This window comes from Scardinius erythrophthalmus, assembly GCF_964197995.2.
Source record: "Scardinius erythrophthalmus genome assembly, chromosome: 20".
Classification (NCBI taxonomy): Eukaryota; Metazoa; Chordata; class Actinopteri; order Cypriniformes; family Leuciscidae; genus Scardinius; species Scardinius erythrophthalmus.
Genome location: NC_138240.1, coordinates 14,844,152 through 14,870,153, shown reverse-complemented (window position 1 = coordinate 14,870,153; position 26,002 = coordinate 14,844,152). Strand labels below are relative to the sequence as shown.

Here is a 26,002-nt window from a genome sequence, read left to right as displayed (position 1 = left end):
GCATTCAATATAGCAGTGAAGTATGCATATTAGGATGTGGAAAGAGAATGATGTACCTGCTCAAAGTCAAACCACTGAAAGAGCACATAAACCTTCAAACTCACTGATCTGAAATCAGATTTAACACACAGCTGGCATTGATTTTCCCTTTCCGTTTTGTAAGAGGATGTGAAAAACAATTACAGAATTAAATATTAAACGATCAGCGTAAACAAGACATAATCCACACAGACACAGGTGTCTGACACACTGCATATCATGTGGTTTGAAGAAATATGATTAGGCCTAAGTGATTTAGGAATGTGTAACAAACAATCCCTGTATCCATTTCCACACCTCTTCCTCACTCTTCTCCAGTAGGGGTTCAATCTTAAGCTGGCTGGCAGGAGCCGCCACTGGCATGTCATGTGACCTGTCAGTGCCGGCAGGAGCCGCCACTGGCATTTCACGTGACCTGTCAGTGGCTGGTTGGCATACAGTCTGATTCTGGCATTTCACGTGACCTGTCAGTGGCTGGTTGGCGTTTGCCAGTCTGATTCTGGAATTTCACGTGACCTGTCAGTGGCTGGTTGGCGTCTGCCAGTCTGATTCTGGCATTTCACGTGACCTGTCAGTGGCTGGTTGGCGTCTGCCAGTCTGATTCTGGATTTTCACGTGACCTGTCAGTGGCTGGTTGGCGTCTGCCAGTCTGATTCTGGCATTTCACGTGACCTGTCAGTGGCTGGTTGGCGTCTGCCAGTCTGATTCTGGATTTTCACGTGACCTGTCACTGGCTGGTTGGCGTCTGCCAGTCTGATTCTGGATTTTCACGTGACCTGTCACTGGCTGGTTGGCGTCTGCCAGTCTGATTCTGGATTTTCACGTGACCTGTCAGTGGCTGGTTGGCATACAGTCTGATTCTGGCATTTCACGTGACCTGTCAGTGGCTGGTTGGCGTCTGCCAGTCTGATTCTGGCATTTCACGTGACCTGTCAGTGGCTGGTTGGCGTTTGCCAGTCTGATTCTGGCATTTCACGTGACCTGTCAGTGGCTGGTTGGCGTCTGCCAGTCTGATTCTGGCATTTCACGTGACCTGTCAGTGGCTGGTTGGCGTCTGCCAGTCTGATTCTGGCATTTCACGTGACCTGTCAGTGGCTGGTTGGCATCTGCCAGTCTGATTCTGGAATTTCACGTGACCTGTCAGTGGCTGGTTGACATACAGTCTGATTCTGGCATTTCACGTGACCTGTCAGTGGCTGGTTGGCGTCTGCCAGTCTGATTCTGGAATTTCACGTGACCTGTCAGTGGCTGGTTGGCGTCTGCCAGTCTGATTCTGGCATTTCACATGACCTGTCAGTGGCTGGTTGGCGTCTGCCAGTCTGATTCTGGCATTTCACGTGACCTGTCAGTGGCTGGTTGGCGTCTGCCAGTCTGATTCTGGATTTTCACGTGACCTGTCAGTGGCTGGTTGGCGTCTGCCAGTCTGATTCTGGCATTTCACGTGACCTGTCAGTGGCTGGTTGGCGTCTGCCAGTCTGATTCTGGCATTTCACGTGACCTGTCAGTGGCTGGTTGGCGTCTGCCAGTCTGATTCTGGATTTTCACGTGACCTGTCAGTGGCTGGATGGCGTCTGCCAGTCTGAATCTGGCATTTCACGTGACCTGTCAGTGGCTAGTTGGCGTCTGCCAGTCTGATTCTGGCATTTCACGTGACCTGTCAGTGGCTGGTTGGCGTCTGCCAGTCTGATTCGAGCATTTCACGTGACCTGTCAGTGGCTGGTTGGCGTCTGCCAGTCTGATTCTGGCATTTCACGTGACCATAAAAAGAAAACAATGTATTTCCTTACAGCGAGAGTGTCAGACAACGCGTTATACACGCAGTTCAGCCGCGGCTGACTGGATTGAGCGCCCAGCAAAGCGTCAGTAAGCAACCAGTCTGATCACGTCCATTTTAACTGGTTTAATTGGGATAAAATTCTCTAAAACATAACTAATACTAAATAATAGATGCATGAGATTCCATTCATAAAAAGAAAACAATGTATTTCCTTACAGCGAGAGTGTCAGACAACGCGTTATACACGCAGTTCAGCCGCGGCTGACTGGATTGAGCATCCGGTAAAGCGTCAGTAAGCAACCAGTCTGATCACATCCATTTTAACTGGTTTAATTGGGATAAAATTCCATAAAACATCACTAATTCTAAATTATAGATGCACGAGATTCCATTCATAAAAAGAAAACAATTTATTTCCTTACAGCGAGAGTGTCAGACAACGCGTTATACACGCAGTTCAGCCGCGGCTGACTGGATTGAGCATCCGGTAAAGCGTCAGTAAAGCGTCAGTAAGCAACCAGTCTGATCACGTCCATTTTAACTGGTTTAATTGGGATAAAATGTTCTAAAACATCACTAATACTAAATTATAGATGCACGAGATTCCATTCATAAAAATAAAACAATGTATTTCCTTACAGCGAGAGTGTCAGACAACGCGTTATACACGCAGTTCAGCCGCGGCTGACTGGATTGAGCATCCGGTAAAGCGTCGGTAAGCAACCAGTCTGATCACGTCCATTTTAACTGGTTTAATTGGTATAAAATGTTCTAAAACATCACTAATACTAAATTATAGATGCACGAGATTCCATTCATAAAAAGAAAACAATGTATTTCCTTACAGCGAGAGTGTCAGACAACGCGTTATACACGCAGTTCAGCCGCGGCTGACTGGATTGAGCATCCGGTAAAGCGTCAGTAAGCAACCAGTCTGATCACGTCCATTTTAACTGGTTTAATTGGGATAAAATTCTCTAAAACATTACTAATACTAAATAATAGATGAATGAGATTCCATTCATAAAAATAAAACAATGCATTACCTTACAGCGAGAGTTTCAGACAACGCGTTATACACGCAGTTCAGCTGACTGGACTGAGCGTCAGTAAGCAACCAGTCTGAATTCTCTAAAATGCCAATCATGCAAAAGAACATAATCATATCAACAGATGCATAATACACGAGCTAGAGAGGGAGGAACATACAAAACAGATAAACTGGCAAAAATCAATGTTTTCTGAAACTTGCAAAAGGCAGACTGCCAGACAATAGCCAACCACTGGCAGGTCACGTGATATACCAGAATCAGACTGGCAGCTGCCAGTCTGCCACTGACGGTCACGTGACATGCCAGTGGCGGCTCCTGCCAGCCATCTGAAGATTGAACCCCCACTCCTCTTCTCAATGGTCCAGATTTCTCTCAATGACTTCTTTTTAAGAATGTTTTAATTCACAAATGATGACTTAAATGTCTCCCGGTGAAATCTGCCTGCTTTTGCAGCTGCTCGCTCTGCACTGCATGAAAGGAAAGAGGGGCTTGCTTTGATGTGCGCGAGCGCACCTCTCTCCATTATGAAAAATCCGTTAGCATTCTCAATGGCCATCCCGCATCCATTCATACAAGCAATTCATACAGCAAGAATGGGCTAACAACGCTAGACCGATCACACACCACAGCCGTCTCTATTCAAGAACAGAAATGCATAAATATTAATGCAAATCTATTAAGCGTGCATACTATCCCATCTTAATTTTGCATGCATTCTGGGGATGCCTTGTGCGGGCGCCACTTGTCACTCTGTCAATCAAGCGCTTGGATGAGAGCTCGAGCGAGTGCCATGGAAACAGCCTAGATAAGGCTGTTCCTCACGTTACCCATCTCAAGGGAGATCTGACACCCTTGTTAGCCGTGCAAACACGGTATACACTAAAACATACTCAAGCAGCGATATCTTCATCTTTTACAGGTAATAAAGAGGCACTCACGCTCAAAGTCTGAGTCATCGTCCTCGTCATCGTCGTCGCCGTTCGACTCTGTCTGCATCGGTTCGCCATCAAACATCACTCCCTTCCCCCCGGTTTTGGCGGTGGCGACCCCGGACCCGTCCTGGTTCCTGGTGTCCCGCAGACGGGTGAAATACTGCACGGCAAACTCCACCAGGTCCGGCGGCCTCTGGCGCAGCACCTCCACGGTGTAGCCTTGGAGCAGCTCCGTCAGACCGACTGGAATCTCAATACTCATGGCTAAACAGTAGTAGAAGGTTTGTGCAGATATTTGAACCTGTTCTAAATGGCTCCTGAACTATGGTACAAAAATATAAATCAAGTATTTCCCGTATCAGTGCATGCACCGGGTTGCTGCGCAAGAAGCTCGCGAGGGACTTAGTTAATTTTGGTAGCAAAGGTCAGCTGAAACAAGCCCAACACATAAGATTCTTCGGGGGGTTTGTTTCCCAAGGTTGGAGTTAATCAGGCCGAGTAGTAGAAAATAAAGGCTGACAGCTCTGTTTCCTCCTGCTTTTGCTCAATAACGTTAGATCTCTTGGCTAGGAATACCGTACTGTGCGTTGAACCAGTAACTATAAATTAAAATCGCTTCGCTATTGTGTCGTATGGAACAAAATAAGCGATGAATAAGAGTCAAAAAGTGCGGTTAATAAGATTAGAAGCTGATTAAACCCAGGCTGGGAGTTAGCGATGTAGCTATCGGAGTTAGCAGACGAGGCCTTGCTTTTGCACAACGCGTGATTAGTTTGTATGATTGACGTTTTGTTGTCTAATACCTTAATAACGGATATGCACGAGAGAAGAAGCCAATCGTGTGAAAGAAAAAACTCAATGTGTCAATTCAGAGAGCTGCTGAAATGTTGTATGACAGCTCTGTCTGTCTATATCACCAGCGCACAGATCCGCGTCTCTCTTGTCCGTTATTTCTCCTAGAATCCACTGTTTTCGGTAGTTCTAAACACGGAAGGTGAATTAGAGGAGTGTGGGTAACTGGCTCTACCGGGGAGGTAGCTGTGTCGTCGCCGGGGACTCGGTAAGGAGCGAGGCCGCGCCGGGGTGAGTGTGCAGGCGGCCCGGCACTGACAGGGACACCCGGTGAACCGGACAGGAGGGAGACAGTTTAGGCCTTCTAGTCTTCGGAAATCGGACAAGTGTCAGCTGTCACCAGAAAGCACGAAAAGGCGCCCACGGAGACGACGACACCGGCACTCGAGCGCCTCCAAGCACGAAACTGCTATGAAAATCCTCGGTAAACTCCAACCGCTGAGAGCTGCGGATTTTCTTGTCGCCTGTCGTTGTCAGAGTCGCGGTCCGGAATGGATATGTTTCTGGACGTCGAATAAAACTAATTTCGCCATGAATGAGCTGAAATATTCTCGTTTTTTCCAGTAAGAAAGAACAGAACGTTGGTGCCTCCTGACAAGGCGCGGATACTCTCTCCTGTTCCACCGCGAGCCGCTGAGCCTCGGGGGCGCGGTCAGAGTTCGAGAGCGAGCGTCAAGCTCTGATGGACTTCGAAAATGGCCAATCGCAGAGCAGCATGAGACTGAAGCTCCACCCCTTTTGAAGCGTGTGTGAGAGATTTAGGAAGTGGGTGAAGAGGCTGTAGTGGGGGGTTCAGGGCCAAATTCTGAACTCAAGCAAAGCTGAGAGCTGAGAAATATACGGAAGCACTCTCTGTAACAGAAGTGAATGAAAAAGAACAAAAGTATCGATAAAGCCCGATGGAACTGTTTAATTTACACGAATCTTCGGACTTGAGTCATGAATTCTATAAATGCGTTATATATGCAACCATAAAACGTAAAATATAAATTTTTATTATCGAAAGTAAAAGGTGATTGTTTGATTTAGGCTACTTTGAAAACAAGGCAAAGCTACAATCTAACGGTGTCGATTCCTAGAAGGGCTCCATGACAAAAAAAAAAAAAAAACAATTCTCAGGCGAACAATTGAAGAGAGAAGGAGTTCCCTGTCAGTAAATATAGAGCAGTTGATCTATTCCTATTCTCGGGTCTCCTCCATTCAGGTCGCAGGTAAAGCCGTTACCATGGCCACACAGAACCTACCTTTAAATCCTCCAGTTCTTTTCCTCGAGGAACCCCTGCGCCCCCTGCCGGGCAAAAACATAACTCATAATAGCTCAATAGTTCTTAACGGGGTTGATCATTCTGTCATTTACTCAGCATCATAACCTGATTTTTTTTTTCTTCAGTCACTGTGGAACACAAAAGGACATGCGACAGTATAAAAGTAAATGGTGACTGACCCTCCTTTTATCATGACTTTTAAACTCATACGCAGATTAAGGAAAAAGACGTAGTGTTGTGTTAGGGCAGAACATAGTCCACAGAAAAGAGGAATGTTAGTCATTCAAAAAATCTACTTCTAAATCTCTTCTCCATGTTTGTTTAGTCAATATTCATCGTACTTTCAGCTGTGTTTAACACATTTGGCCATGTTTAAATAAAAATAAAAACGGGAAAAAGTCTTAGAGAAACTAGGACAGATGTGCACCATGGGGAACATTGAGTAGATGCATGACTTCAAATGACAGTTTTCTAGAACAAATCGGAGTGGTTTCTAAAAAAGATCTTTATAGTGAATTTTCACTGGAGACTATGTAAACTATTTTTTCCAGGCATAATTAGTTCTGGCACTCAAATCTGAAAGACACAGCCACAAATCTCTGGTGTATTGAATAAAAGTGGCTTTTAACAAGCTTGGGGATTTTTGGTGCCTTAGCCTGAGGGGCTTAACCATAACTCATGACCATATGACCCAAGTCATGGCACGTCTTTGTAAATCTATGATAAATGAAATGCACACATGCATGCAATCACTCCAGTCAATCAATCAATTCATTAATCAATCAATCAACAAACAAATAAAAATAAATCTTTCTCAGACAAATGAACAAAGTAGAGTCCAGAGTGCTGGGATCATTTTGAAAAGTAATAAATCCACATAAGCCATATATCATTTAGCATTTCAAATTTATTATTTTATAGAATTTACAATTCAGAGACTATTAACTGGCCATATTGATTATTATTTAAATCACATTATATCTTTGATTTCTGTGTTTAATATATTACAGCATTTATGCAAGCATTCAGAACATTTTTTATATTAAATGTGCCATTTACTAGGACAGTGCAACTGTAGGAGAGAATTTTAGATGTCATAGTAAAGGCAAGCAACTCAAATGGACAGTTCTTCAAATCCAAATGAATAATGCGTTATTGCCCAATGTAAAGATAATGTCCTTGAGAATATTAGCCGTGCTCCAAGCACTTCCACCTTAGGAAACAGTCAAAGTCACAGAGGATTATCAGTGATAAAGATTTAGTTCTTCTACAAACTCTCATAAGATGTGTTACATATCATGTACATGTGATGAGATCCATTTCAAATGATTGAGAGACAATATACTTTACGTGTGAAACAGACATCCATATATAGCTTCTCTCTACATATTCTCCCTCCAAAACCCATACACAAACATGCACACTATTTACAATCTTGTGCAGGCATTTCAGTTCTGTTCATGTCACGGATAGCAGTCAGTTTCCTTCTGATCTTAGTCAGAGCTCTAAATGACAATCTATAAAATTCAGCTAGAGAAAGTTTTTGCGTGTATAGCTTCCATTAAAAATGTGCCACATTCAGTGCTAAAAAAAACCCTTCATTGATCCACATTCATTGATAAAATGCCTTTGAGGATAACAGGGAAATCTCTGTAACAAAACTCCCCTTTGTCAGAATCAAAACAGTCGTGTTAATTGTTAAGCTGGTGTGAACGACTGACCTTTTACAATTTCATGTTGTTTAGAGCTACAAACCCCATGAGAACCCTGAGGCGTACAATGAGGTCAAAAGCTATAGTGAACATACTATAATATCAACGGTAACATATTAATTTAGTAACGTAACACTTGTAAAAACAAAGGAATTAGATATTACAATTCCAGAGCCCATAAGGAAGAATCAGCTGCAAATAGGTTTCGTATTCAGTAAATGCAGCTGCAGAACAGAAAGTTCTTGGCAGGAACTTTGAAACAGTCAAACCACCAAAAAAAACTCATAAAAGCCAAAAAAACTTTTCTAATTCTTCTTAATGTGGCTATATATAGTGTATATGTGGGAATCTGTGGGATCTCCTGCATAGATTGTCTAATTGATCTCTCCGAGAGCAATTTTAAAATTGCCCAGCAGACATTTTGCTCTCTCAATGTCTCAGAGCATTACCATATTCGCATTCTGTAGGTTCAGTTTGTTTTTCTGCCAAGCCATAGGCAATGGTTGAGTTGCCTTGGTAACTGTGTTCAAAGCAGGATGCAGTACTGCTGTTGTCCAGCGGGGGCAGCACTGCATCTCTAATGAGCAGTGGACATCACAAAGAGCAAATTGCAGCTGTTATATTACAGTGGCAACACACGCCATGCCCTGTAGTGCTGATACCTTTGAAGTTTGACGGAACATAAACTCCCACAGAACCCTTACTGGCCCTTCTAAAGCGTAATTGGAGCTTAAGGTCAAAGGTCACTAACTATTACTAATGACCTCTTACATCACCTAGGTAATTTTAATGAGGGTAGTTTTGTTGGCATGTAGTGCAATCAGACATCCCTTAGTCAGTAGAGATGAAAGAATTGATAGAGAGCGGGGCTTAGGCAAGTGTGCATGCGGTGATTGACAGCTAAGACCCATGAGGGCTGGGGAGTCTCTCCAGGATCCAGGTGCTCACCTCCTTTAAGACAGACTCAACTGTGTCAGGTAAGTCATGATGCAGGGCATGGTAGGCTTCTTCATATACCTGTTCATCATAGAAACACAGACAGATTTTGTGAGTTAGTATGCACTAGGCAAGGCTTATAGGAATTTTGAAACATGGAGGGGGAGATGTGTGGTTTTTATTACAGTACAGAATGTGCATCTGGATCAGGTTATTCTGTGATATCCGAAACATCTACTGCCACAACAACAGCTCAGACCGTTTTCACAAGTCAAACCTCTAGTTCAAAGGGATAGTTCCTGCATCAATTACTCACCCTCATGTCATTCCAAACCTGTATGACTTTCTTTCTACTGTGGTATGCTTTTGTCCATAACATGAAAGTCAGTGACAAAACACCAAGACATTATTTTTGTGCGTTTTCCACAGAGGAAAGTCAAGGTTTGGATAGATATTGAGGGTGAGTAAAAGATGACAGAATGTTCATTCTTGCATTTATTTGGCCAATGTTTATGCACGTTTGATTCACCTTCAGTTTTTTATCAGTGCTCTTGACCTCATTATACATCAGATGAGAGCCTCTGATGTCACAAAGCTTGTCGGCGTCGCCATGGAGAATAAAGAAGGGCCACGTGATGTTGGGTAATTCTCTCTCAATGCGAGTAGCCGCATCCATCAGCTGCATTCCGAATGAGACGCGCAGCCCTCCGTGATAATTTAGCTCATCTGTGTCATATGCCTCCACCTAATGAGGAGATGTAGGATTTCAAACATGATCTTAAAAGCAGTAACTCATTTCTCAAGATTATACTCAATAAACAGGGAACAATAAACCATAGAATAAACATAAAAGTTCTTGAACAATTCAAATGAAATTTATTGTACTGTAAGATGTTTATGTTGTCTACCATGACTGAATAAATGGGTCAATTTAACAGTATTCCAGGGCCAAGCTATGAAGAAAATTACATTCATGTGTGTTTTCATCACTATGTACCATATGTGGCTCACTCTGAAAGAGTAGGTTTACTGTGTAAATACTGTTTCAAAAGCTGACATAACATGACAACATTGCCAGATTGTCTACTTAACCCTATTCAAACACTAACTGTCAGTGTGAAATTTACACACATACACATTTCCCTACTTCTACAGAAGACCTTTCGCATACATTCCTGTACCTGTTTGGGATCCCGTGAGACCCATCTTGACTCGATCGAGCCGAGAGAGAGTTTTGGAGTCAAACGGTTTAGAATTTTTGCCAGGAAAACCTGCAAAGGATCCAAGAACACACGGATGATTTACTTCAGAGACCTGAACATCTAAAAGCAGCAGTATTTACATATTGAAAATTCTTCATAGAAACATTCTCAGATTTAGAAATGAAACAGCTAGTAAAAATGACAATGTTCACATCGTATTGAATAAACATACCGTTGCCCAAAAGTTATCTGGACACCTAATATCTGTTCCATAAGTCACATTTTTTATTATTTTAAAAAAGCTAAATATTTCTCAAAAATGTGTGTATTTTATATGATAAAACAATAGTTACTCTTCAAAATGAAGACAAAGGCTATACATTCGGTTACATGCAATTTATAACATGTTTTGTTTATAGGTGAAATGTGATGGGAACTGATTTCATCCATGCACTTAAAAAACTTAATTAAATGCCATTACAGAGAGGCAGAGATTGATTGAATAGATGAAAGCACTGAGCTTTACTGCAGTTATTTGACAGCTGACATTTGAAAGCTATTGTTATTTGATTGCATATAACCGTCTGACTGCAGGGGGCAGCAGATCTAATTTACAGCCTCACGTTTCGGTTGTGAAAGATATTAAATGCAAACAATTGGGAAGAAAGAATCATTTTCCATCACTATAGTGTGTTTAGTGACTTTTTACCTTAAAGGGTGTAGCAGATTCAGCGTTCATTTGAACCATGGGGGCAATGAGAACCACACCAGCAAAATCCTGCGGCCTCTCGCATGCGGTCAGAATGGAAATGGCCCCTCCCTGTAGTAAAACAAACAGACCCATTCATGTTATTGAAAACAGCAAACTACACTAGTTTAGTTGTAGATCACTTAGTACTTCTAAATAAAAAGATATATACATTTAACAGCACTCAAAGTTGGTATAAAATATTATGGCAAAATAATATAAAAACCATAATATGCTTAATTTTAGGTGTCTTGTATACATAAAAATATATAGCTGCCTATATAAAAGTTTGAAAACCCCTGCATTAATGATAAATATGACAATTTTACTTCCACACATGGGTAAATCTGAGTGAGAAGCCCCTAATTTGTAATTTTCTGATGCTCTGCTCCTCTGCTTTCTTCATCTTGCTTCTATTATGAACCTATCTATGAATATTCATGAGTAGAGGCCAGGATTCAAAAGAGGTGGAGAGATTAAAGAGCAGTTCCCACCACATTTCTAAGAGACTCCAATAATGGTCTGTTTTAAGTAACGCACACACTTTCAGTCTAGACATACAAACCCAAACACACACTCAGTTTAGACACACAAAACTACATGCACACTAACACTAAAGCTTCATCAGGAAAATAGGAGGTCTGCTTTGATTTGATTATATGAGGTCATTGTTTTTTTTAATTAGAATTGATGCATCACTGGGAGGTAAAGCACACCGATCTGTACATGCCTTTCCTTTACACACACTGACACGCACACACGTTGTGTTTTCATGTTTTATGGGGACTTGTCATAGTTATTCTGTACAAACTGTATATTCTATCCCCTTACACTAACCCTAAACATCACAGAAAAAATTATAAGCTGTTCCTTATTCCTTATGTGGACCAAAAAATGTCCCCACAAGGACAAGGATTTTGGATATTGCTATCTTTGTGGGGACATTTTGTCCCCATAAGGTAGGGTTTTCCCAGGACATTCACACTATTATATGACACTGATCGTTTTCCTCTGTAAACGTGGTAGGAAAGCAAATGTTTATTCAGCCAGTAGCTTCAGTTCCTCAGGTCACAGAAAACGAAAACTCCCACGATCCCACGACTGGATGTAGCATTTCCTTATAGGAAGCTTTGTGTAAAAAATCATTTCATTTTCTTTAAAGACTTAAGGCTGTGGTTGATTATATAAGGACCAAACAGCCTGTTGTTACATAAGATAATAGATTAGCGAGAGAAAAAGGGGAAGAATTTGATAAAAGCCAAGGAAAGTGAGGGAGATGGAGAGCAGCAAAAACATATTTCATTATCGAGATTGAGAATCTGCTCTGAAAGAACAGGAGAGAGGTGCATTATGGGCATTAGCAGTAGATGAAGGATTTGTTACTTTACCAGAATGCCCATCACTACAACACAACTTTTTGCGATGTTCAAAAAAATACAGTGTAAAGATACATCCAGACACATTTCTAGTCTATATGGCTCATGAAGCTTCTTGAGGATGCAGCTGGTCTGTTTAATTAGGAACCATTGGGTAAAAACAAAAGCAAATAGCTTTCAGCTTGATTCTTGCTCATATTCAGTCATCAATGGTTTGGGTTTAACACACTGAACATGGGAAATGGAACAAAGCAAAAGCACACGGTTCTTCCTGTGGCCTCCACCCCATGAGTCACAGACAGTCTAAAATAGTTTACTTTGACTTTATCAACAGTTGTAGTTGGCTTTGAATAGTTATTAAACAGAGTGTTAAATGTTTGTACAGAAATTTCCAGAAAAAAAATATTTACATCTTTTTGATGATGTCTGCTTCTCGGAAAGAATTTTAATATAAACGTAGGAAACATGTAAATATGAATATGAGACCTTTGCACACTTGTAAGAATGCATACAAATTAGCTGAGGACTTGGCTGCTAAAATCGAGCTGCATGAATGCATGAATACAATTCAATGCAAATCAATATGGACTATAAAATATTAAAATGCCTAAAATCGTCTAGATAGCAAAATACAAGTGCGGTTTTCTTTCTCTTGCCTTAAAGTATAATCACTCTTATTGTTATTTCTTCTTCTTATTTTTATGTTATAGTTTATTACTTATCTCATTTATTTTGCATTGGTCAGCCACAGCTTGCACAATGAAAATTTGTTTGTCATGCTAATAAACAACATTAATTCAAAATGTATTTTACCATTGAGTGTCCAATGATGAAGACAGGCAGCTTGGGGTACCGGCCCTTCATGATGTCAATGTGCTGAAGGGAGTCTCTGATGTAAATCTGGAAGTTTTTGATATCCATTCTCTCACCTTCACTTTGCCCATGACCAACTGAGACAGAAAGAGAAAGAGAATATCTTTGTGTATCAGCTTTCCTTTTAAACAGGAGATAAAAGAGGACTGTCACTCACAAAATTATGCCAACAGCTCACAAAGAAGAGCTCAGGAATTTTTTTGACATGACATTTCATCAAATTAACATAAAATGAATAATGGAACAACAAAAAAAAAAATTATAGAATAGAAATTCGAAAAGCATGTGGTGTGTATATATATATATATATATATAATGAGAGGTGAAACTGCTTGTTAGAGGAGCAGAGAGACAGAAAGAGATCAAGAAACATATAGAGAGAGACTGACTGTAATGATTTCTGTTTGTTGTATTTCAATAGAACCAATTACTCACACCGAGGCACCAGACAGTCAAATCACACACTCACAGAACCCCAACTGCTCATCACAAGGCGGCTTGCTGTCTCTCTGTGTGAATCATTAGTTACCATGGCACTGCCACAAAACCTCTTTAACATTCTGTACACATAGCACCTGCTATATTCTATATTCTCTTGTTTCATTTCATTTCTGTCATTTCTCAACTCCATCCCCCATTCTAAACCCAGGATGTCCATGACTCCATTCCCACAACATCTGTTATAAATGTCAAGAAAACAGGGTGGATGAATTACCAGGAATCAATAGTGGGAGTAAATACATTTTTCACCCCACGCTCTCACAGCCTCATAAAGAGCACGCCCTCCTACACCACCCAAAACACTGCTGTGCCGTTGCTAACCAACAAATCTGTATGTTGGGGATTTCAGCCATTTGATTAGGAGTCTGCCACTAACCGTGGTCGTGGGCGAACGCCAGAATGCCATGCTGGGTCAGACTGTGAGCAATGTCAGCATATCCTCCACAGTGCTCTCCTGCTCCATGGGCAACAAACACCAGCGCCCTGATGGAGGAAAAATGCAAATTATTGAATTGGGCTGGGAATCGTAAAGAATGGAACAGTTTCAGTTCAGATTCAATTCCAGTTGCTTAACACTTTCTTTAACAATTCTTTTAGCACTTAAGAAATAAACATCTGAAATGCAATTTAATTGCAAGATGAGGAGATAACTTCAGCAGTAAATAAATTTACAGCAAATGTGTTTTACAAACAAATGGATATTTACACAGACTTACACCGTTCTATGTGTTTGAACTCTTGACTCTCCTTGAGTTATTTTCATCGGGAATCAGACTACACTGGTGTCTCTGAATGTTTCTGAATCACTAAAAAGAACCGACCCAGAGTCAATCGCTCTGTAATTGAGCAACAATGGTCACGCTGTCTGTTTCAGGTTGTAGATTCAGTGGCACTGGCGCGGCGGGGTTGTCATGAGAAATCGGTTTCCCTACACTATCTGCTTTTAATTGTATGCTATATATTGCATAATAAACTTTCACTTGATAAAATGTTAATAAATAATAATAATAAACAAATAATTGAACCATTACATCAATCTTGAAATATTGAACTGATATTGAAGTAAGTAATATCACAACAATTAAAATCAGGCACTAAAGAGAGTACCCATTAAAAGTTCATTAAGCCAATGAGATCGCTTGGGGTCCTAATGGAGACCCGATTTCGATTTTCTCACGATTGTTAAGTAGTCTGCATCCGCATCGGTGGAAAATGTACGTGCAAGAACCGTTAATGAAAGCGAAAGTCATTACTGATATTATTCAGAACTGTTTCTCCGTTCCCAAAGTGAAATACAGACATATTCTAAGTCTCACACCAGAATAACAAAATACACTCTTTAGTATCTCACACCCAAAAACCTAGACAAAATAAGACAGAAAGAGATGAAGGAGGGAGATGGGGAATCTAGATGTATTAGGCCTACACTATTGCAGATTTGTTATGACCTCAAAGCAGCCTCTAATCAGTAACAAAAAGAGTCTTTGTAAATGTATAATGGGCTCACATGGTCTCAGAGGACTGGGAGTGCGTAGGTTTACTGCTATTTTCAGAATCTACTAATCTTTCAATTAATTTCCCTATCATACACAGAAATGTATTCACTAAAAAAAAAGCCACTCAATCTAAGAGCTGCTGGTGTGAGATAAAATGGAAACGTTTGTGTGTGTCATGATCATCTTCAGATTAAAAAGTTTTAGTCCTTGAACCCTGGGAATGGAGTTTGCGAGGCAGACAGAGAGACTACTGTGTGTATTTGCTATGTGTGTGTGTGTGTGTGCACGTCTTTGGAATTCCGAAACAGATCTACAAAGCAACAAACATCAGAAGCAGAATAGAGATAAATAGATAATGAAAAATTCTGTGTGCCTGTACAGTTTTGGCTACGCTTGCGAGGGCCGAATTTGTGTGTGTATTTTGGCGTTGCACTGGCAGCTGTATAAATATCCATGTTTGGTAAAGGAATTCTTTTCCAAATGTCATTAGACACTAGAATGAAACACGGTGACTGGCATGACCCAATTTATCAGACTGTGTAAGAGTGTGTTTCACTTCGCTTTGCATGGGTTCAATACCCAGATTATCTATTGAGCGATCTGTCAATCATTACTGGGGTCATACAATGCGCTACTGTGGTCTTTTCAACTTTCACCCACTTTCTGTTTCTCTGGTTGCATCTGGCGGCATCAGCACTGGACATGAACATGTAAGCGACTGTAAAGGGACAGTATGAGATGATGTCTGGACTGTGAGCAGAGGCATTCTTTTGAATGCTAAGCCAACCGCTGAATTCGTTGTAAACAGTTTGTTACTTCAGCTGCTCACATCTGTCATTACAGTTATTTTAAGTGGAAGTTCAACTTCCAACAGACAACCTTACTACGTTTATGTTTACTTTCAAAGGTTGGTTTGGTGTAGATGTCACCTGGGTGCGAGAAGGTCCACAAGAAATTTGAGAGGGAAAAAAAAAGGTTTTATAAAATGTACTTTTAGGCCTGTCAATGCATGTTCAATTAAGATAAATTAAATATTTTTAACATAATGATGTTTTCATTTAATCACTTTTACCAGATAGAATTACAATATAAATGCCTAATTTAAAGGGTTAGTTCGCCCAAAAATGAAAAATACTCACCCTCAAGCCATAGGTGTATATGACTTTCTCCTTTCAGCCAAACACAATCAGAGTTTTATTAAAAATATCCTGGCTCTTCCAAGCTTTATAATTGTGAATAGTAGGTTACTATTATACTAGAGGTTAATGAGGGCCTTCTTAAGCAAAGAAATTAGTTTTTGTCAGAAAAATATCCATAATTATAACTTTATAAACGGTAATCTCTAGCTTCCGGTAACGTCCGTCCGGCGTGCAATATTTTTTTTCCCAGGAGGGTAGGGGAAGACTCATTAATATTCATTAGGGAAGTCATCACTGATTGGTCTTTACCCCAGTGACGGGTAGGTTTAGGGGCGGGGTTGGGGTAGGTCATCACATAGACCCCAGTGACGGGTAGGTTTAGGGGCGGGGTTAGGGGTAGGTCATCAGACCAATCAGTGATGACTTCCCTAATGAATATTAATGAGTCTTCCCCTACCATCCTGGGAAAAAAAATATCGCGTCCGGCGTTCACGACAGAGCCGAGTAAGATCCGGTGTATGACGTAGGATGTAGGAGTAGCGTAAGCTTAGTTAAGAGTAGACAAGCAGTTCAAACAAATAGAGCTGGGCAACAAACTCAAGCATTTCTCGACATTTCTCTTTAAAAATTCTCGTTTTAGACTAATAATTCGTGAGCAGTGTTTTGTTTTGCTCTATCCTCTGCGCTTCAGCGTTTGTCAATAGCCTACATCATGTGTTGGGTCAGAATTCATTCTTCGGCTAGAAATCGACTTGGATACGGAAGCCAGTGGCAACATCCGAAATCGCATACTTCCCTATTATACAGTATATTAGGCGTATAAAAAACAGTATGTATATAAAACAGTATGTGACAAAAAAAAAATATGTCCAAATTCACAGTACTCATAAAAGAGTAGGCAAAAAGTATCCGGATGACCTTCTTCTGGCAAGATTCTGAAGTATGCATATGATAGACACTTTAATATCCCATGAGGCCACGGGTGAGGATATGTGAATGGCAGTGGAGCGACGCTGGTTGGTCACATGAGAATGACAACATGGCAAATATAGTGCGTCCAGATTTCATTCATACAGAACATACTTTTTTAGCAGTCATGAAGTAATTAATAATTCAAAATAAGTACCTACTCAAGAGAGTATACGATTTTGGACGCAGCTTTGATTCGAGTTTATAAAATTATAAATATGGATATTTTTATTACAAAAACCCATCGCTTCGCTTCAGAAGGACTTTATTAACCCCATGGAGCCGTAAGGAGGATTACTTTTATGATGGATGAATGCGCTTTTTTTGGGCTTCAAATCTATTCACTCCCATTATAAAGCTTGGAAGAGCCAGGATATTTTTTAATATAACTCCAATTGTGTTTGGCTGAAAGAAGAAAATCATACACTTAGGATGGCTTGAGGGTAAGTAAATGATGGGATCATTTTTATTTTGGGGTGAACTAATAACCCTTTAATATCGGCTTTTAATAAAAATTTTTTAACAATTTTATAATTTTGTTGAATTATAATATCACACACACAACCTTCAATTTCTTCTCTGCATTTTTTCCTCTTCTCTAGCTTGCTTCCTAATATACAGGGTGGGCCATTTATATGGATACACCGTAATAACATGGGAATGGTTGGTGATATTAAAGTCCTGTTTGTGGCACATTAGTATATGTCATGGTCACCACCCATCTTGAGGAGTTTGCCCCCTCACATATACTAATGTGCCACAAACAGGACTTTAATATCACCAACCATTCCCATGTTATTACGGTGTATCCATATAAATGGCCCACCCCGTAGTTTTCAAATAAACCTGGCATTGTATATAATGAATATTTTTGGCTCTTCAACAAATTGATTTTGTTCTTTTGTAAGTCGCTTTGCGTGATAAATGCATAAATGTAAATGTAATAATAAATTTTAGATTAATATTTAGATTAATATTTTACTCACAGGGTTACTGGCATCAAAAAGTTTGAAAAAAGCTGATATAAACTATATAAACTGTCTTCCAAGAGCAGTGTCTAAACATTATCTTGTCAAGTGGGATTCAAATTTTCATTATTTGACCTCATTTGGACGCTGTTACATAAAATAAAACAACACATATTGGATCAGTTTATTGCCGAATGATGCAAAGCATCCGGTATTTTCCGTGCTGTAGAGCCGATGAGATGTTTCTGAACAGCTAGTAAAAAGGGGATCCTGACAGCGTTCCTTCAGATGTTTGATATAGTTATGTCTGATGGCTGCAGATGTTATTTGCACTGAATCGATCACATTCAGTCATGGGAAATGCTACAACTTCCACATTCCAAAACAAAATATTTGTGGTTTTATAACATTTAACTGAGGATCACATGGTTTGTGGTTTACCAGTTCACTCTTATTATATACACATGAACACGTACAGATACACACACACACACTCTCTCTCGTCATATACACTCACACGCATTAGAGATCAAATTAGTCTGAGAGAGGGAAAGAGGTAGTAACTATGGTAACGGCATGCTCCCCTGGGCTACACTAAGGCCACTTCAGGGTGAATAGCTGATGGCAAAACAACAGCTCTGTAACAGAGAGTTTAACCTGTTTGACTTGCATGACACAAACACACACACACACACATAAAACTGCCTGTATGAATGTGTGCAGTAAGATACGGAAGCATCAGACAAAACCACATTCTCAATATATGACCTATTTTACAATTACTTAGAACCACAGCTGATGATGACACTAGTAGAAAAGTGTACTGGAGCAGATCTGTACTGTGAGAGAGTGTGTGTGTCTATAAGTGGTCATAAAGAGGCCATGAGCAGGGGCTTTCAACTCAAATTCTGCATGGAAACCAAGACATTTTCTTCAGCATTCACCGCATAGATGAGTGGGCCCCTCTCTCGTTCACTTTAACCAGATGAGTTATTCAGGACAGTACAGTCTTTTAACAAGACAGTGTTTATGAGAAACTGGCTTTGCATCACTTGAAAACCAGGGTGAGTGAAAGCAGGCACTGCCTGTATGATATAAATTCTCAATTAAGTAAACATATTATTATTAACAAGTCTGTCAATTTCATGTCAGCAGGGCAGAGCCCACGAGGAACCGACTGGACATGTAAAATAAAACAGCTTTTTCTAGAAGACTGATATGTCTGGAGTCTTCATTTAATGTCAGTTTACATTATTTACAATGTAATTTCTCCAAAGTGCTGTTCATTTTTCAGTGGGATAGAAAGCAACCAATGTAGCCCAGTTCATGTGTATATTACTTGTATGAGCCGATTCTTGTTCTGATTAATTAAAAAAAAGACTCAGGCTTCTTCTGAAATCGCATATACTCTCTGAGTAGGTCATTCTTTTAAGTAAGTACTAAATTAGTGAATACTTAAAAAGTCCAGAATGTAATCTGGACATACTACATTCTTCATGTTGTCACATGACCTACAGTGTCAGTCACAATTCCTCTCCTGTGGCCTCATGGGATAGTAAAGTGTCCACTGGATGCAGACTTCAGAATCTCGCCAGAATAGCAAGTCATCCGGGTAGCCTACTTTGTCCCTACTATGAATACTGAGAATTCGGACATTCTGAATTCACTGATTTAACTCACAAATTGCAAGACAAGTTATCACTATTTCTTCATGTTTGTTAAGTGCGTTTTTCATGAAACTTAAATCAGAAACATTAGCCTGCCGACTTCTTCATCTGTCAAATTAAAGATGCATTTGCAACAGCATTTATTTTTGTCATAAATCATTTTTAATTTTAATAAAAAGGCATACTGAATTATTTAGTGAGTTTATGTGTGAGCTATTCAGAGAGAGAGAGAGAGCGAGAGAATTTACAAGATACTTCCCTCGTCTATTTCCTCGGTTACCAACTTAGACATCACGTGAGTGGGCCAACAGTTCTTTTATCTTGTGATAAAAGAGAAGTTCTGCGGGAAACCGCAGGTCAACCAACTGTTAACAGTTTAGCCTAAACCTGCGCTGTTATAGCCTATTTGTAGAATGCGTGTTGCGTTTTAAATGAACTGTTTAGATGCGTGAAGGAATTGCAAGTTAAAAAAAAGCTCCGTTAGGAAACCTCCGTGAACGCTTATCAGCCTCTCGTCCCGCTCTACCGGAGACCGTAACGGAGGGGTCATTCGCTTTGTCCCAGGAGGCCTGACCTAATCTCTGTGTCTGTGTTGTCATGTTTCGCACTTACCTCGGCGGACTGTCGGGCTCCCAGTAACGGCAGAACAAGTGCAGTCCGTCGGCGTTGACGATGTGCGGCAGTTCGGTGTAAGGGACACCTTGTGGTGACCGACGAGTCCCTTCGGGTTCCGGCATGTCCCCGCTTAGGGCTGAGTCTGAAATAAACAGACGGAGCGCTGTCAGAAGCTCATTGCTGTACCAGTATGAAACAGCGGCGACTAACAGGCAGGTGGTTAACATATGCATTCCGGGAATTTCATTCATGTGGTGCACCGCACCGCACAGCGACCGGCAGAGTGTTTACAATTACATTCGCTGACGTCAGGACCGGAGAGATAACACGGACTGTCCTGACCCCTTCGCAATATTGGTACATGCACGCGCGCGCGCTTTGAAATGGACCGACGCTTCAAAGAAAGTCTTTTGTCATCGCGTTGAGCAGTTTTCTGTAGTGTACACATAAGCAAAAATAGCACGCGCACTGCGGCGGAACTGTTGTGACTGACAGCGTGTCAAGAGGGACAGAATGAGAAGCTGCCAATGAATCGACCTGCCAATTAATTCGAGCCAATCTATATTTGGGTCGATGGAGAATCGAGGCCAGCACTGACTTATTTATATAGACCTCCAGACAAATATGACAATCTCTCAGCCCGGAGAAACACTCCGTGCGTTATCATAAATAGTTCTCGACCAATATAAGCTGCCGTTTTTGCTAACGAGAAGATAGAGAACATTGTTAAGTGTTTAGCTAACCATGCAGAACCTATATTAGCCTATTAATTTTGACACAATAATGATGACTAAATAGGCTATGTGCAGTGACACAATAAAAACATAACGTTGTGAATATTCTAATAGCTATAGGCTATTTATTAATGTCGTTATATTTACGTTTGCCATATCTTAATGGCCTTTTTATTCACATTTATTTTCACAGCTCATCTATTTTTATGTCTCAATAGCCTACTAAGTTCAAACTGTAACGAGTTTCTCAGCTGACTAGTGTAAATATTGTAAAAATGTCACCAAACCGATTTTCTGTCATAGGCTTCTTATGATAATAATTAATATGAATTATTAATGCCTTTATATTTGCACAACATCCATTTGCCATCTAAATTGGCTTTTTTCTCTCTCTCTCTCTCTCTCTCTCTCTCTCTCTCTCTCTCTCTTTTTGCAAATGTTCCACAGCTGACTGAGTGTATAGCCTAAATATCCGTAAAATGTTACCATATAGAATATCGTCAACAGTAGCCTACTCTTTTTAAGTGTAGGCTAATTTCTTTCTGTTTTTGGTTATAGCCTACTGTATACATAACAAATATAATTGATCATACATTTAAGTTTGGAGAACAATTGGATGATATAAAACAAATCTGTTTTCATCCCTAAACACACAGTTGCTTTAAGGAATGTGAATCCGCGTGACTCGGTGCGCGGCTCTGATCAAGTCTGTTGCCTATTTAATAGGCTATACTTGGCAAAGGTAACTTCCCCCAGTATTTAATGTAGAAACATTTACTAGATATTAAACAAGTCCAACCAGGCACTTACCTGAACCTGCTACAGACGGAATGCTGGAGACAGAAATCAAGTCAGCTTTTCCAGTCAGTGGTCCGGTATACCGGAGCCGATGGTTGACAGCGGCGCTCAGTCTGCTGCTGTTTCTCGCACTGGGCTCAACTCTAACTCGGATCCGCACACCAACAGATGCTGAGCGGCCGCCTGATGGGTGGAGAATGAAGGAAAGGGGAGCTGTGTGAGAACCCGCCAGCTCACACACGCGCACACACACACAGAGAAACTCTCTCTCTCTCTCTCTCTCTCTCTCTCTCTCTCTCTCTCTCTCTCTCACGCACGCTTCTTTTCCTTTCGTTACTTACAGCTAAATGAGACTGATTACTCATTCATCTTTGTGTCAACTGTCTTTCAATAAATCTATGAGCTAAGATTAAAATATGGGACTGTTCTGTTTATATATATATATATATATATATACATACATACAAGACTTGATGTCGTATAGGCTACTGATCAGTATAACACATATTCTTTCTTCATCTTTTTATCCAAATCCATTTCACACCGCTTGTGCTTTGGCCACAATAAAGGTGTTATCTGTTGTTGAAACAATGCGCTGCTGGTTGGACAGGTTCCACATGATCTGTCCCTTTTGGGCTTATGCTAGAATGTTCAGACCAGTTTCTCTGAAACTTGTGAAGGGAAGACCTATATTTACATAAACTCACCATTTTTGAACTCTCTGAATGTGTCATGAAAACAGCACCCATCAAACGAAAAATGTTATAGATGTTATAAATGTTGTAAACAAAATGAATTCTATTTAGTTCTCATAATAAAACTTGATATTAAAAAATAATGATATCTGATAGAACTACATAATTTATTTTTTAAATATCACTGAGATTGTTATTATCAATTCATAATGAACATAAAATAGAGGACTCCAAACTTGATTGCTTGTTTAGAAATTTTCATTGAATTCTTTAGTCAGAACCAAAACTGATAGTATAAACATAGACTAACAATTTCGCCAGAAGAATAAGAAAATGACTGTTTATTTAAGTTATGCTGATTCTAAATACACATGCATATAGTTAACACATAGCATACATAGCTTATACACACTATACATAAACTGAATTTTATATGGTAATTACAATACCGTTTGGGGTCGGTCAAATATTTGAATGTATTTGCAAGAATTTTCTTAAGTTCACCAAAGTTGCATTTATATGATCAAAAATGCAGTAATATTGTGAAATATTATTACACTTGAAAATAACTGTTTATTCCTGTGATGGCCAGTCTCCTTCAGGAATCAATATGCTGATTCGGTGCTGTGCTACATTCTTTGATGAATAGAAAGTTCAAAAGAACAGCATTTATTTAAAATTGAAATGTCTTTACTGACCCCAAGCATTTGAACTATATTGCTAAAATATTAAATTACTTTTAATGTAGTAAAAAGCTTTCCGGTAGTCTGATTATTTTGTGAGAAACTTGGTTTACATTCATATGTAATGTAATATGAGTAATATGGGGGGGGGGGGTTCTTTTGCCATTACAAAAGCTGATTTACATTTTACTTGCTAAATTCTTAGATATTTCACATTAAAAAGTGATTATTATTTTTTTTAAACAAATTATTCATCAAAACATCTTTACTTTTTTCTTCCCCAAGGTGAAATACACAATAAATAACAATCCAATAACAAATACTATTTGTGTAAATAACAACTGGGTTCTGGAGTGTTCCGTATCACGTTTGGTGTTTGGATTTAAAAATGTGTTCCCTGCAAAACCTGTAAAAGAAGAAAGGCAAGAAATTATTTATTCATGCATGTTTATTTCGAAATACTGTCTGGGCCACCAACACTCACCACATGTCTGATTATGATGAGGAAACCTCTGACATTTGTGTATGTGTGTGTGTGTGAGATAAGGATGTACTGTACCTCCTCGCTGTTTCCTTGCTTGCAATAAAGAACGGCGTCATGTACTGATGAGAAGAGAATCGATTTAGTTAGTTTCTCATTGAAGAAATCACCCTTCTCCATACTCTCTACAACGCCTCCTGAAAGAGGGAGAGAGATTACAATCAGTGATGACAAACATGTCTATCTCGACTGCATGCTCAGTGTTCAGGTGTGATTCCAGGTGTCATGAAGACAACAAAGGGAACACATGACATGGAGGAGTACACTCTTAAAAACAAAGGTCCTTTATTGGCATAGTTCCATGAAGAACCTTTAACATCCATTAAACCCTTTTCATTGAACAAAAGGTTCTTTACAGTGGAAAAAAATATTCCACTTAAATATTCTTCAGAATAAGAAAAAATGGTTCTTTTATAAAAATCCTTATTTTTAAGAGTGTATTCAGACAAAATGTATTGGTATGTATCGTTCACTCACTCTGGCAGCCACATAAGTACACCTGTACACCAGCCTCTCCATAATCTTTATAGATCTGCCATTAAACAAAGGGTTTCAATGGGGTTAAAACACGTTACATATTCATTAAGTCATTAATGAGTACAGATTGCGTCTCACATTGCGTAGAGTTTTCACGCCAACTGTATCCAGGAAGTTGACTGGGCTCAGGTCAAGAATGATTGCCTGTGGGAGCGTGGTGTCAGGCCCCACCTCCACAGTTACTACATCCTTTGGATCTTTGAATGACATCTCTTGAACATCCCCATTTGCCCCTGTGTGTGACAACTCCGGCTCCTCCCCGCTTTCATCTGTGTCCGACAACTGCAGATCTTCCCCCTGGTTAAAAGCAGACGACTGGCTAGGTCAGAATACTCAAACACACATATTATCTCACACACCCACATGCAAACACACAGTCTCTTCAAATGCAGACCTTAGTAGCTTGAACGGCAGCTTCTTTAGCTCTTTTCTTGGCCTCTTTCTTCGCCTTCTTTGCGGCTTTCTTTTCTTTTCGGAGTCTCTTTGCTTCCAATTTTTTCTTGTGTGAGAGCAGTTTAGCCACGTCTACTCCAGTCTGGACAAAAACGCACATTTATTTTTACTGCATGAAAATCCTGACCTATGCATTTGTTATATGTACAGTAACTTGTTTGGTATAATCTCACAGTGCATGTTTATGTTGGATTGTATGTTTGGGATGATTACCCACTATATATATATATATATATTTTATAAGTTGCTGCCTTAAATTTTTAAGTTCAATCAACTTGGATGTTTTAGTCATTTCAATTTAAATTGCATTAAACTGACTTTAAAAAGATGAGTTGAATCTTGTATAACAAAAAAGTTGGAACTTACTTTGATAAGTTAAAGCAATGTAAAAACATAGGTTGTCATAAATTATTGATCATATAACAACTGTCTTGTAAATGCTCTTTATGTAAATGTGTGTGAATACATATGTATCAGAGTATATGTGTGAGTATGGTTTGCACATGTCTACCTTCTCATAGAGTGCATCGATGTACATTTCAGCGTTGGCAAAGTACAATGTTGCAGATGAACGGAAAATCATTATACCAGGAATCTCCTTCACCTGTAAGGTTGTAAAACAGACAGTGAAATAAATAATGAAATCAATCATTTCTAAGAAAAATTCTAAATGATTTGGATGCGCAAACTTTATTTTGGAAGCAATATATCATAATTTTCCCAAATTATCCAAGTTATTTACATATGCAAATACAACTGAACCAAATTAAATGTAATGTGTTCTGACTAAAGCTCTAGGAGACACCAAAACAGAAAATCCTGAAAAATTCTTTTTGACTGAATGTTTATCTCTTGACTTGAGTTAATTTCCTCTGTCTTCAAACAATGGTCTTAATTAAAAAAAATATATGTTTTGCTAAAGGTCAAAGACTGTGTAATTTGTGGCCAATTACATTTGACATGGAATTGGAATTTCAAAATAAAGTTTTAATAGCACTACAACAAACTGACCACTTTATACTCCTGATCACCTGCAACATACACATGTAACCCATTTTAGATACTCTACAGATACTATTTATTACACATACACTAGGTCTCTCTTAAAGCACCTACATGTTACACAATTGATAATGGAAACTACAACACCCACACATTCAAACACTCCCTGAGAACTGTTAAGAAACAAGTCAAACAATGGCAGATACGTCATGCTCTTGCGAAGTTATGTGTCGTTGATTAATCAGATCATCTAAGATAAGTAGAAGAACAGGTGTTTCAGGAAGTGTGCTATAATTCAGGTTTTTATTTAACCATAAGTGCCAGGCCAGGCAGAAAATTTAGGATGAACTATGCCCTTAACCCAGCTTAACCATTTGACAATTGTGCAACACCTCTGCTGTTCCAAATATAACAACATCAAAACTAAAGAATTAGTTGAA

At 39.7% G+C, this 26,002-nt stretch overlaps 4 protein-coding genes across 5 annotated transcripts in view; all 4 read right to left on the bottom strand.

Annotated features, from left to right (window-relative positions):
- LOC308680409 (cadherin EGF LAG seven-pass G-type receptor 3-like) overlaps nucleotides 1–444 on the bottom strand; it is a gene marked incomplete at both ends in the record, with an annotated part of 34,017 nt that extends 33,573 nt beyond the window's left edge. The window contains one exon of the mRNA XM_081348536.1: nucleotides 337–444. Coding sequence (XP_081204662.1) covers nucleotides 337–444 — 108 coding nt within the window. The remainder of the gene's footprint in view (nucleotides 1–336) is intronic.
- The window catches only part of prkar2aa (protein kinase, cAMP-dependent, regulatory, type II, alpha A), a 118,695-nt gene extending 113,423 nt beyond the window's left edge, over nucleotides 1–5,272 (bottom strand). Inside the window, exon 1 of the mRNA XM_081349947.1 lies at nucleotides 3,807–5,272. Within this exon, the coding sequence (XP_081206073.1) occupies nucleotides 3,807–4,062 (256 nt within the window). The 5' untranslated portion in view covers nucleotides 4,063–5,272. The remainder of the gene's footprint in view (nucleotides 1–3,806) is intronic.
- Nucleotides 5,273–6,807: 1,535 nt separating this feature from the next.
- Nucleotides 6,808–21,822, bottom strand: LOC308681244 (monoglyceride lipase-like). Of its 2 annotated transcripts, XM_081349950.1 has the most exons (8): nucleotides 21,664–21,822; nucleotides 20,117–20,261; nucleotides 13,642–13,748; nucleotides 12,705–12,841; nucleotides 10,477–10,587; nucleotides 9,747–9,836; nucleotides 9,095–9,310; nucleotides 6,808–8,646 (listed from the first exon to the last, which is right to left on the bottom strand). In XM_081349950.1, exons 2-8 carry the CDS (start codon nucleotides 20,239–20,241, stop codon nucleotides 8,530–8,532), a joined length of 903 nt encoding a protein of 300 aa, XP_081206076.1. In that variant the 5' UTR covers nucleotides 20,242–20,261; nucleotides 21,664–21,822; the 3' UTR covers nucleotides 6,808–8,529. The 2 variants fall into 2 exon arrangements, with proteins under 2 accessions (XP_081206076.1, XP_081206075.1); XM_081349949.1 differs by lacking the exon at nucleotides 21,664–21,822 and having other exon boundaries at nucleotides 20,117–20,589.
- Nucleotides 21,823–22,588: 766 nt separating this feature from the next.
- LOC308681241 (solute carrier family 26 member 6-like) overlaps nucleotides 22,589–26,002 on the bottom strand; it is a gene marked incomplete at its 5' end in the record, with an annotated part of 11,264 nt that continues 7,850 nt past the window's right edge. Inside the window, 6 exons of the mRNA XM_081349943.1 lie at nucleotides 22,589–23,435; nucleotides 23,589–23,707; nucleotides 24,048–24,102; nucleotides 24,186–24,404; nucleotides 24,508–24,642; nucleotides 25,072–25,164. Of these exons, the coding sequence (XP_081206069.1) occupies nucleotides 23,412–23,435; nucleotides 23,589–23,707; nucleotides 24,048–24,102; nucleotides 24,186–24,404; nucleotides 24,508–24,642; nucleotides 25,072–25,164 (645 nt within the window). The 3' untranslated portion in view covers nucleotides 22,589–23,411. The remainder of the gene's footprint in view (nucleotides 23,436–23,588; nucleotides 23,708–24,047; nucleotides 24,103–24,185; nucleotides 24,405–24,507; nucleotides 24,643–25,071; nucleotides 25,165–26,002) is intronic.

Coding starts and splice junctions, on each gene's coding strand:
- LOC308681244 (XM_081349949.1), bottom strand. CDS start 20,370: ATGAATGAAATTCCCGGAATGCATATGTTAACCACCTGCCTGTTAGTC. Junction 10,588..12,704: donor TCATCATTGGACACTCAATG/GTAAAATACATT, acceptor GTTTTACTACAG/GGAGGGGCCATTTCCATTCT. Junction 9,311..9,746: donor TCTCACGGGATCCCAAACAG/GTACAGGAATGT, acceptor TCTCCTCATTAG/GTGGAGGCATATGACACAGA.